The sequence below is a fragment of the Ranitomeya imitator genome, chromosome 2 (genome assembly GCF_032444005.1).
Source record: "Ranitomeya imitator isolate aRanImi1 chromosome 2, aRanImi1.pri, whole genome shotgun sequence".
In the NCBI taxonomy this organism is placed as follows: Eukaryota; Metazoa; Chordata; class Amphibia; order Anura; family Dendrobatidae; genus Ranitomeya; species Ranitomeya imitator.
This window is the reverse complement of record NC_091283.1, coordinates 351,183,278-351,195,380: the sequence shown is the minus strand read 5'-3', so window position 1 is coordinate 351,195,380 and position 12,103 is coordinate 351,183,278. Positions and strand designations below refer to the sequence as shown.

The window sequence follows — 12,103 nt, the reverse complement described above, 5'->3', positions numbered from 1 at the left end:
TTCAAAGTAAATTTCCTCCATTTTGGGACTACAGACTTCTGAATTCCCCAGCACATGCACCGTGCGCTGCGAGGATTCGCCGGTTTCTGAGCTGGGATTGGCGGTGATGTATGTGTTCTGCATACTCTCGACCAGAGCCAATCTAATGGTCACGGCCCCGCTCCACAGAGCCCGCTGGACGGTCGGGTAACTAGTCGGGGGGCAGCCGCGCTCAGAACAAGTGTATAGAGCGAGGCCAAGCCCAATGGGTTGGCGTGCGATATGTACAAAGAACACAGCTATGGGAGAAACTCCGGCTAACATCCAGGGGGCTGAGGCCGGCAATTATAGGGGGCAATGGATAATGGCTGGCAATTATAAAGGGGGCTGTGGCTGGGCTGTATCTACAGGGGGCGGTGACTGATCATAATGAGAGAAGTGTATGACATATGCAATAGTCGCTCCAGGCTGACGATAAGGGCCAGCACCGACACTGTTCACACTATGGGGCTCCTTACTTCTTTCTGTGGGCCAATGGTTCACCTGAGAATGGTGCAGAAATGTCCTACAGGGTGAATCAATGAGCAGCAAATGGATAATATCTGTGTGCGGGAAACATGTCACAGTGAGAACGTTCAAAAACCTCCTGTACAATTTTTTTAGCTAACCTAAAAATAGCTAAAAAGCAGTTTCATAACAAATCTACAAAGCACGAGTGTGACCTGCAGCCAATCCTGAGAGATAATAACGGGGCTCCAGCACCTACCTCCACCTGCAGAGCCGCACACCACATATATGGCTGCTCTGTGCACAGGACCTGTGATGAGGTCACAGGAGGGGAGGAGTCAGGGGTCACATGATCAGGGGCCTCAGTGTATGCAGGACTGTGCTATCATACTGGTTGTCATGGTGCTGGATGAGGGGACGTTTATGTGTGGGGTCAGGAGGGGTTTACAGGGTGGATGTAGGAGAGCCGCGTGTGTACGAGGTGTACAGAGCGGAGCCATGTGTGTACAAGGTGTACAGAGCGGAGCCGTGTGTGTACAAGGTGTACGGAGCGGAGCCGTGTGTGTATGAGGTGTACAGAGCGGAGCCGTGTGTGTACGAGGTGTACGGAGCGGAGCCGTGTGTGTATGAGGTGTACAGAGCGGAGCCGTGTGTGTACGAGGTGTATGGAGCGGAGCCATGTGTGTACGAGGTGTACGGAGCGGAGCCGTGTGTGTACGAGGTGTACGGAGCGGAACCATGTGTGTACGAGGTGTATGGAGCGGAGCCGTGTGTGTACAAGGTGTACGGAGCGGAGCCGTGTGTGTACGAGGTGTACAGAGCAGATCCGTGTGTGTACGGCGTGGTATTGAAGCTGAGACTAGACTTGCAGTTTCTAGGTACACAGTAACCTGGATGCGGGGCTGCAGATCGTCTCCGGTACACCCGCCGTTTCTAGTCCCTAGTCCTACTTCTTGGTGGCATCTAGTGACTCTGGAATTCTGTGAGCTACTTGTCCCTGGGCCTTGAGGACCTTTTCTCTGTATCCGCCAGCAGTTTTCAGGGCATTTTCTTGTCTGTGTGCGGCTTCCTTGGTTGTTCACTTTCCTATTATTTGAACAGTGATGGCGAACCTTTTAGAGACAGAGTGCCCAAACTGCAATCCAAAACCCACTTATTTTTCGCAAAGTGCCCTGAATACTGAGGTTTTAGATTAGAAAAACAACTCCTACAATAGCGCGCTATAGAGTCATTACCAAAGAGCTTGTAAGTGCTGCACTCCAAGCCACTGATTGCAGTGGAGGTCTGTTCTTGATAATGGAGAGGATTTTTAATCAAAAGTAAAATTTCGAAGTTGTTTGTTTTTTACACCTCTTTGCAATTGTAACCCGTTATCATGATGAGAATAACCCTTTAAGCCAGGGATATCAAACTCAAATACACAAAGTTAAATGCTTGCAGAAAGTCACGGGCCAACCTTGATACAGTGCCTTGCGAAAGTATTCGGCCTCCTGGAACTTTTCAACCTTTTCCCACATATCATGCTTCAAACATAAAGATACCAAATGCAAATTTTTGGTGAAGAATCAACAACAAGTGGAACACAATTGTGAAGTTGAACAAAATTTATTGGTTATGTTAAATTTTTGTGGAAATTAAAAGACTGAAAAGTGGGGCATGCAATATTATTCGGCCCCTTTAGTTTCAGTGCAGCAAACTCACTCCAGAAGTTCATTGTGGATCTCTGAATGATCCAATGTTGTCCTAAAAGCCTAATGATGATAAATATAATCCACCTGTGTGTAATCAAGTCTCCGTATAAATGCACCTGCTCTGTGATAGTCTCAGGGTTCTGTTTGAAGCACAGAGAGCATCATGAAGACCAAGGAACACAACAGGCATGTCCGTGATACTGTTGCGGAGAAGTTTAAAGCCAGATTTGGATACAAAATGATTTCCAAAACATTAAACATCCCAAGGAGCACTGTGCAACCGATCGTATTGAAATGGAAGGAGTATCATACCACTGCAAATCTACCAAGACCCGGCCGTCCCTCTAAACTTTCATCTCAAACAAGGAGAAGACTGATCAGAGATGCAGCCAAGAGGCCCATGATCACAAATCTGGCCTTTACGGAAGAGTGGCAAGAAGAAAGCCATTTCTCAAAGATATCCATCAAAAGTGTTGTTTAAAGTTTGCAACAAGCCACTTGGGAGACACACCAAATATGTGGAAGAAGGTGCTCTGGTCAGATGAAACCAAAATCAAACTTTTTGGCAACAATGCCAAACAATATGTTTGGCTTAAAGGCAACACGACTCATCACCCTGAACACAGCATTCCCACTGTCAAACATGGGGGTGGCAGCAGCATCATGGTTTGGGCCTGCTTATCTTCAGCAGGGACAGGGAAGATGGTTAAAATTGATGGGAAGATGGATGGAGCCAAATACAGGACCATTCTTGAGGAAAACCTGTTGGAGTCTGCAAAAGACATGAAACTGGGACGGAGATTTGTCTTCCAACAAGACAATGATCCCAAACATAAAGCAAAAAATCCACAAAAATTTAAAATAACCAATAAATTTCGTTCAACTTCACAATTGTGTTCCACTTGTTGATTCTTCACCAAAAATTTACATTTGGTATCTTTATGTTTGAATCATGATATGTGGGAAAAGGTTGAAAAGTTCCAGGGGCCCGAATGCTTTCGCAAGGCACTGTATTTGTTAAAAAAGTCGACAATTGAGGAAGTTTTATCTTATCAAATATAACGATTAACAGTTAATATTCATTTCTGTTTAGCAGTGGGCACAGGAGTTAGCCGCAGCAGCCGGATCCTGCCTCCTGTGACCCGCTGCTCCCCCTCCCCCGCCGTCTTCTAGTCCTAAGGAGAGGGTGCGCGTGCCCCCTCTGTGAGCCACTGCTCTAGAGTGTTTTCTGCTACTTGCCTGTGGTTTCCAGCATTGCACTACCTGCCTGCTTTTGACATTCTGCATCTGCCAGCGTTTTCCTGAAGTCTTCTGCCTGACTGCAGTTTATTGCACTCTACCTGCCTATCTGTGGTTTCCTGATGTCCTCCGCATGCCTGTAATTCCAGTATTCCTCCGCTCTTCTTAAGGTTTGAGATCCCTATATTTACCAAGCTGCTGTACAAACGCTCGTGGCCCAGGTTTCCACCTGGATCTTGGGCTTGGAGAATCCACCGCACCTAGAGAGCCTAATAAAAAAATAATAAGTTATCAGTTTCAAGCAGAGGAAGTGGATGAACGTTTTGTAGAAAAATATCTTAGGCTATGAGCACACGTTGCGGATTAGGCTTAGGAATTTCTGGTGCGGATTCTGCCTCTCCTGGCAGAAAACGCACCTGCGGATTTGTCACGTTTTTTGTACGGTTCCCCAGCGTTTTTTGTGCATTTTTACTGCGATTTTCTTGCGGATTTGCTGCGTTTTTACCCCTGCGGTTTTCTATAATGTAATGGGTACAAAAACGCTGCAGATTCACAAAAAAGAAGTGGCATGCTACTTCTTTTAAACCGCAGCGTTTCAGCAGCGGATTTTCCGCAAAGTGTGCACAGCCTTTTTTTTTCTCATTGATTTATATTGTACTGTAAATCAATTGCGGATCTGCAGCGTTTCTGCACCTCAAAAAACGCTGCAGATCCGCAGAGAATCCGCAACGTGTGCACATACCCTGATTCTTCCATGATGTGTTATATAGATAAGTGGAAGTGATTGCAATTACTATTTGGAGTTTAGTTTTTGGATTATCTGTTTGGTTGAGTATTGTATGGGCACTAAGGGCTGGTCACCTGGTGTTGATGCTTCTGAGAAATTCTTCTCTTGCGAGATTAGTGGTTCTGGGGGTTGAAATTCTTCTCTTAGGAGCAAAATTAGTGCCGATAGGAAAAAGCAGATCCTTCTGCCATTAAAACTCAATAGCCCATTTCAGGTTTTTTTGGATAAGTGTGGGCATTGAAGATGCAGTCAAGAGGACTGGCAACTGTAAGGCCGGCGTCACACTAGCGAGTTTTACGGACGTATGAGAGGCGCTGAAAATACGGATTGCATACGGTACAATGATTCTCTATGGCCCAGCTCCTATCTGATCTGTATTATACGGTCTTCTACGGCCGTAGAAAATCGCAGCATGCTGCGTTTGTCACCGTATTGCGCAAAAAAAAAAAAATCGCCAATGAAAGTCTATGGGGCGAGAAAAATACGGATTACACACGGACCAACAGTGTGACCCACCTTAATATTTAAAATGGGCATTGGGCCACGTAGTCTCAGTCACATTTAACGATCTAGAATACTTCGTTCAGTGCTCGTGAACTGCCGTTGTTCGTTGCAGAACAAGCCTTGTTTACACAGGATGGATGTGCTGCCAAGAACGATGATCTTTTCTGCAGGACAATTTCACTCCACAAACACAAATGTTTTCAGTCCAGTTTAAGTTTCTTAGTGAGGTTACTGATGAGCCAGGTGTCCTCTTTTTAGGATTCCTAGGGAATTTGTTCTGTCTCCTGGTTTTTGTTCAAACTGTGGCTTGATTTGTGGCTGCAGATGGGATTGCACCCATTATCGTGCTTCTTCATAACCTTAGACCACAACTTTGCCCCAAAAAATTTTCTCTACTCACTTTCCGTCATACTCAAGAATGTGATTAGTAGGTCTTGTATATTAGTTCAATTTTAACTTCTGGATCAATTTATGGTAAACTTTGGTGGCCACGATGTACAGGAGCTGAAATTTTTGCTTCACTCCTCTGTTAAGAGGCTTCAATCATCTTTTGATCCCTTAAGTGGGTTAAAATTTCACACAGTATTCAAGAGGGTCCAGTAAGGTGACAGGTGGTGGCTTTTGTTGGATAAATTGAGTATTCTAAATAAATGTGCCTGGTTTCAGAAATAACGGACCTTATTTTCTAGGCATTTCATCTTGTAGTACTCGTTACTTCTGAGGTTTGCGTAATAGATCTTCCAGTTGGGAAGCAGTGGCATTTTCATTCCAGTAAATTGCTACATAAGAGGCTTTATCAAAAGTTCAAAACTAATGTTGAGGATATGATTAGGAGACTCTCTACACCGGCTCAGTCACGTAATGGGGTTGGAAGAATTATTTAAAATATGTAGTGTATTAAAGGGAACCTTACACCAGCATGATGTAGGAGTTGAGACCTTGATGAGATCACTTGAAGATTATTGATGTCATTTTGATGCAATCAAGGTTTTCTTGGTTGCAGATTGAGCAATACTCAGAATGCTGACCGCTGCTTAACCCAACCAACACTAATGATTGGCAGCTTTAAGAATATACTGTACATTTCCAGAAATATGATAAGCAATAGTATGTATGTGGTTACACAAAGCAGTCAACTAGGAAGCAAGAGACAACTAGCCCTCATGCGATAATCTCCTGCTGATAAAATACTCATACTACTCAAGTCAATAGGGGGCGGATGTGCAGTAAATAGCGACGGCCACGATCAGCAGATGTAGGAGCTCTGTAACTGAGCACTTCCAGCCGCTGCCAATGCAGAGAACAGCTGATTGGCGGGGGGATGCCTAGACATTGATGACCCATCCCAAGGGCAGTGTCAGGCTGCTGCAGTGCAGTACAGCGCAACCTCTACCAGGGGGAGCTTGAGAGGAAAGTGAGACTGCACACACAGGACAGCAGAACAGACGCCACCAAGTGGCGAGAGAGTGGTCAGACAAACCGAGTCAAAAGCATGAGATAACACGACAGTATTATAGGATTAGACAGACGGATAGTCAAAACGTAGCCAGAGATCAGTAAACCAGAACGGGGAATATACAGTACAATAGGGACAAACAGCACCAAAGTAAATAACCAAGCCAGGAGATCAGAACCGGAGAATCAAGCAGACAAACAGACAAATACTGGGAAAAGGGCAGACAGAGGGAGTTAACAGACACAGGACAAGTCAGGGTTCACAGCAGGGCAAATCCAGAGCTACCAGCAGGGTCAGGTTAACACGCCGAAGGCAGAACTATAGCTGACACTGCAAGCAAGATTCATGGGAGCTAAATAGCAAACCTGAACCCAGAATGAGGTACAGCAAAGTTAACCCTTGACATGATCCGTCCAGAAAAAAGGGCAGACACTAATAAACTCTGGAACGGATCATGACAGGCAGGTCATCAGTGTTAAAGTAGTGGACAACTTCTTTAATATCTAAAAAAAAATATATAATGTCTAAATGGATAAAATATCTAAATAAAAAATTAGTTTTCAAAAGTTTTATTAGTGAACAAGTATTGAAAAGCTCCTCACCTAGTTTCTTCTATTTTTCCATATTTGTCTCGCTTGAACATTTCAGATCAAACCCGTCTTTACTTGAGGATTTAATAGGTTATTATTTATTATGTAGCAGCTTCATATTCCACAGCACTTTACAGACATTATCAGTAGTGATGAGCGAATACACTCGTTACTTGAGATTTCTCGAGCATGCTCGGGTGTCCTCAGAGTATTTTTTTAGTGCTCTGAGATTTAGTTTTCAGCACCGCAGCTGAATGATTTACATCTGTTAGCCAGCTTAAGTACATGTGGGGGTTGCCTGGTTGCTAGAGAATCCCCACATGTACTTATGCTGGCTAACAGATGTAAATCATTCAGCTGCAGCAATAAAAATTAAATCTCCGAGCACTAAAAAATACTCGGAGGACACCCGAGCATGCTCGAGAAATCTCGAGTAACGAATATATTCGCTCATCACTAATTATCAGCACTGTCCTCATTGGGACTCACAATTTAAATTACGTATCAGTAGGTCTTTGGAGGATGGTAGGAAGCTGGGAAACTTGTAGGAAACCCACCCAAAAGCACAGAGAACATTCAAACTACTTGGGGATGTAGCATCTCTACTTTGTTCAAAGTAATTGCCACTTCTTCCAAGTTAGTAACACCAGGGCCGCCCCTAATGGCTAATTGTTTGAGGGTGGTTATAGACACCACTTTAACTTGCCCTCCTTCTATCACCACCCTCTGATAAAGTCTCATTTCAGGGAAAGGGATGTTGGTGATAGTAGCTGGGAGTTTGGTGGAGGCCAATAAAAGTGGTCGCACAATTGAAGCTTGACAACTACCACGGAAGCTGTAGGCATTTTTCAATCACCTCCTTTAACCCCTTAACGACCGCCAATACGCCTTTTAACGGCGGTAGTTAAGGGTACTTAAACCACAGCACCGGCGCCATGGAAAAAGTTTATAGTGCCCCCCAGAGTCGGATTTTCTCAGGGGTCTCAGTTGCCGGGGGTAGCCGAGACCCCAGAGAACATGATTCGGGATCGCCGGTATTAACCGTATACCGGCGACCGCAAAAAAAAAAAAAAAAAGCGTGATTTACCTTTTAATTTCTCTGCCCTCCGATGTTATCCCACATCAGAGGACAGAGAAATAGGATCCCCGATCCCTCCACGGTACCTCCCGGTGCTCCTCAGTCCTCATGCTTCCTCCCATGGGCGCCACCATCTTCTCCCGGGAAGAAAATGGCATGCACATGTGCAGTGCGCCCGCCGAATTTGCCAGCCGGCACCCGGCAGATCTCGGGGTCGCGGCTGCCGGGGGTAGCCGAGACTCCAAAAAGCATGATTCGGTCGGTTTTTACCGACCCATTTTGCAATCTCCGTTACTAACCGTGTAACGGCGGCCGCAAAAAAAAGAAAGTTCGATGTGCCATTTAATTTCTCTCTCCTCTGATGTGATCTCACATCAAAGGAAAGAGAAATAAGGTCCCCCCGGATGCTCCTCGACCCTCCTGCTTCCCCCCATGGGTGCAACCATCTTTTTCCGCAGTGCACCTGACGAGATCTGCTGGCCGGCACCCAGCAACAATAGGAAGATTTTTCCTATTGGTTCATTTTGGTCACCATGATAGACCCTATCACAGTAATCAAAATAAAAAAAATAGTACGTAAACCCCTTTTATCACTCCCTTAGTTAGGAAAAAATAATAAAATAAAGAAAATGTATTTCCATTTTCCAATTAGGGTTACAGTTGGGCTAAAGTGAGTTGGGCTAAAGTTAAGGTTAGAGTTGGGATTAGGGTTTGGGTTAGGTTTGTAGTTAGGGTTGAGATTAGGGTTTCGATTAGGGGGTGTGTTAGGGTTATGATTAGGGTTGTGTTGGGGTTAGGGTTGTGATTAGGGGTGTGTTGGGGTTAGGGTTGTGATAAGGATTATGGATAGGGTTGGGATTAGGGTTAGTGGTATGTTGAAATTAGGGTTGGAGTTAGAATTGGGTTTTTTCACTGTTTAGGTGTCACGCTCGTGCCCTGACTGGTGGGCGTGAGCTCGGGGGGTTTGTGGCCCCACTGTGCCACGAACCAGACTATCCTGGAAGGGGCGTGACTATGACCAGCTGCCTTGGTCTTCACTGGAGCCTCTGATGGTGAGGTCAGGCTTGTGCGGCAGGCAGCTGCCAGGTGCTACTCCAGGGTGGTGTTTGGCTGTGGCTGCTGATCCCACTTGGGAAACAGGAACACCAGGACTGCTGCGGGCATCAGGCAGGACTAGCAGATGAGCACGGATGAAACTCAGACAAGTAGGCTGGCACTGCTGAGACACAGAGCTGGCAGGCACGGCAGAGACACAGGGCTGGCAGGCATGGCAGAGACACGGGGCTGGCAGGCACGGCAGAGACACGGGGCTGGCAGGCACTGCAGAGACACGGGGCTGGCTGGCAGGCACAGCAGAGACACGGGGCTGGCAGGCACAGCAGAGACACGGGGCTGGCAGGCACGGCAGAGACACGGAGCTGGTTAGTGTGGTGTATGAAGAAACAGGTAGGGACCTGTTCACTCAGGATGTGAAAGTAAAGAAACAAGCAGGAAGGAATGAAGTATGAAGGAACAGGTTGGGACCTGTTCAGACAGGAGATGCAGGTACGGAAACAAGCCGGAAGGAATGGAGTGTGAAGGAACAGGTTGGGACTTGTTCACACAGGAGATGCAGGTACTGAAACAAGCAGGAATTAATGGAGTGTGAAGGAACAGGTTGGGACCTGTTCACACAGGAAGAGAACCGCAAGGCTGTGGATAGGAATGGTAGAGCAGCAGGAGAGGGAGCAGCACCAGAAGCTAAGCAGAGCGGAACCGCAAGGAATGCAGAGAGGAGCTGCAGCAAGAGGTTTCTGCAGCAGCAAAAGCTAAGCAGAGCGGAACCGCAAGGAACGCGGAGAGGAGCTGCAGCAAGAGGTCTCTGCCGCAGAGCAGAGTAGAACGGAGCAGAACCGCAGGAGTACGGAGCAGAGGCAAAGCTGCAAGGGAGCGGAGCCCAGGCAAAGTCACAAGGGTTCAGAGCAGGCAGAGCCGCAAGAGTGCGGAGCATAAGCAGACTGAGAACACAAGGAAAGACACAGCAGGGAAGGAAGCCACAGACAAGGAGACATACATAGGACAAAGTTCAAACAAGGTAATGGAACAAGACAAGGAACAAGAACAAAGAGACAGGTACCAGGATATATAGCCTCCCGGAGGGCATACAAACAAGATAAAGGCAAGGCAAGGAGAAAAGCCTCTATAGAGGGAGTAACACAAGGCCTGGCAACTCAGAAGCTAAACACAAACTGAGCTAACACATTGCACAGGCCCAGTCCATTGGGTGGAGCTGCTCTAAATACTGGAGGCCTCTTGGTAATTGGTCAGGAACAGATTAGACAGGTGCACCTGATTCCTATAAGAACCAGAGAGTCAGGTGCCGCCCCCCTATGCACACAGCCAGGAAGCATGCAGAGAGCAGAGGCACAGAATATGGAGCTGGCAAAAAACAGAAACTACAACATGACCTGGAGCCAGTGTCACCTCCGGTTCTCCGGTGGGCCCAGGCACTGACACCTGCTGGCATATTGGCCAGCAGCTGCCTAGGGCCCCCCAGCGAGTGGAGTGTCGCTAATAGCGGCACACCCAGCTGCTATGGGGCCCCTGAGTCAAGGGGGGCCCCCCTGGTGCCAGAGAGCAGCAGATGGACAGGAGCCTGTCCCCGCTGCTAAAGAGAAATGAATATTCACGCTTCCCCACGCCCCCATGGGCATGAAGAGACATGAATACCATTTCACTTTAATGGCGGGCAGCGTTAGCCGCAGGCTGAGGCTAACACTGCCCGCTGCTGCTGCTGAATGGGGGACCCCAGAGGTGGGCCCCTAAAGGGCGAAGATCCTTGACTACGATCCCTGCAGCTTGGGACCAGAGAGGAGCTGCAGGGATCCACGCCGTCCTCATTCCTGCCCAGCACTTCCTGTCTTTATCAGCGCGGCTGGATGACATCATCATTCAGCGCGGCTGTTTCAGAGAGAAAGTTGCCGGGATGTGCTGCAGCTGCTGGGAACATGCGGAGAGGTGAGTGGGTGCTGTGTGTGTGTGTACGGCTGTGTGTGTGTGTGTGTGCGGCTGTGTGTCTGTGCAGCTGTGTGTGTGCCTGCGTGTGTGTGTGTGTGCGTCTCTGCCTCCGTGTGTGCCCCTGCCTCCGTGTGTGCAGCTGTGTGTGGGGGGGAGCCAATGATGATGATGGAGCTGGAGGCAATGATGATGGTGGTGGGGGAAGCAATGATGTTGATGGTGGTGGGGGAAGCTATGATGGTGCTGGAGGCAATGATGATGGTGGTGGGAACAATGATGATGATGGTGGCGGGGGATGCAATAATGATGATGGTGGTGGGGGAAGCAATGATGATGATGGTGGTGGGGGCAATGATGATGATGGTGCTGGAGGCAATGATGGTGGTGGGGGCAATGATGATGATGGTGCTGGAGGCAATGATGATGGTGGTGGGGGCAATGATGATGATGGAGGCAATGATGATGGTGGTGGGGGCAATGATGATGATGGTGGTGGGGGAAGCAATGATGATGGTGCTGGAGGCAATGATGATGGTGGTGGGGGCAATGATGATAGTGCTGGAGGCAATGATGATGGTGGTGGGGGCAATGATGATTGTGGTGGGGGCAATGATGGTGGTGGGGGAAGCAATGATGATGATGGTGGGGGAGGCAATGATGATGATGGTGGTGGGGAGGCATTGATTGTGGTGGTGAGGCAATCATTGTGGTGGGAAGGCAATGATTGTGGTGGTGGGGGAGGCAGTGATGGTGGTGGTGGGGAAGCAATGATGGTTGTGTAAAGAACAAAGATGGTAGTGGTGGAAAGGACAATGGTAGTGGGGGAGGAGGCAATGATGGAGGTGGTAATGAGTACAATGGTGAGGGGGGAGAACAATGATGATGGTGGAGGGGACTGCATTATACCCTTTCAGGGGGGCTGCATTATACCCTCTGAGGGGGCTACACTATAATTCTGTGGGTGGCTGCATTATTCTCTCAGGTGGCTACATCATACTATATGAGGGGTGCTGCATTATGCCCTATGAGGGGGCTACAGTATATTCTATGGGGGGCTGCCTTATGAGGGGGTTGCATTATACTCATTATATTTTGTGGAGGGGCTGCATTATGCCATATGAGTGAGCTACATTATATTCTATAAGGGGGAGCTGAATTATACTTTATGAGGGGGTTGCATTATATTTTGTTGACGTGCTGTATTATACCCTATGAGGGGGGCTGCATTATATTCCATGAGAGAGGCTACATTATATTCTATGAGGGAGCTGCATT

At 47.5% G+C, this 12,103-nt stretch overlaps 1 protein-coding gene across 1 annotated transcript in view; it reads right to left on the bottom strand.

Annotated features, from left to right (window-relative positions):
* The window catches only part of LOC138666548 (zinc finger protein 850-like), a 137,875-nt gene that overhangs the window by 107,362 nt on the left and 18,410 nt on the right, over positions 1-12,103 (bottom strand). The window contains exon 8 of the mRNA XM_069754755.1: positions 746-796. Within this exon, the coding sequence (XP_069610856.1) occupies positions 746-796 (51 nt within the window). The remainder of the gene's footprint in view (positions 1-745; positions 797-12,103) is intronic.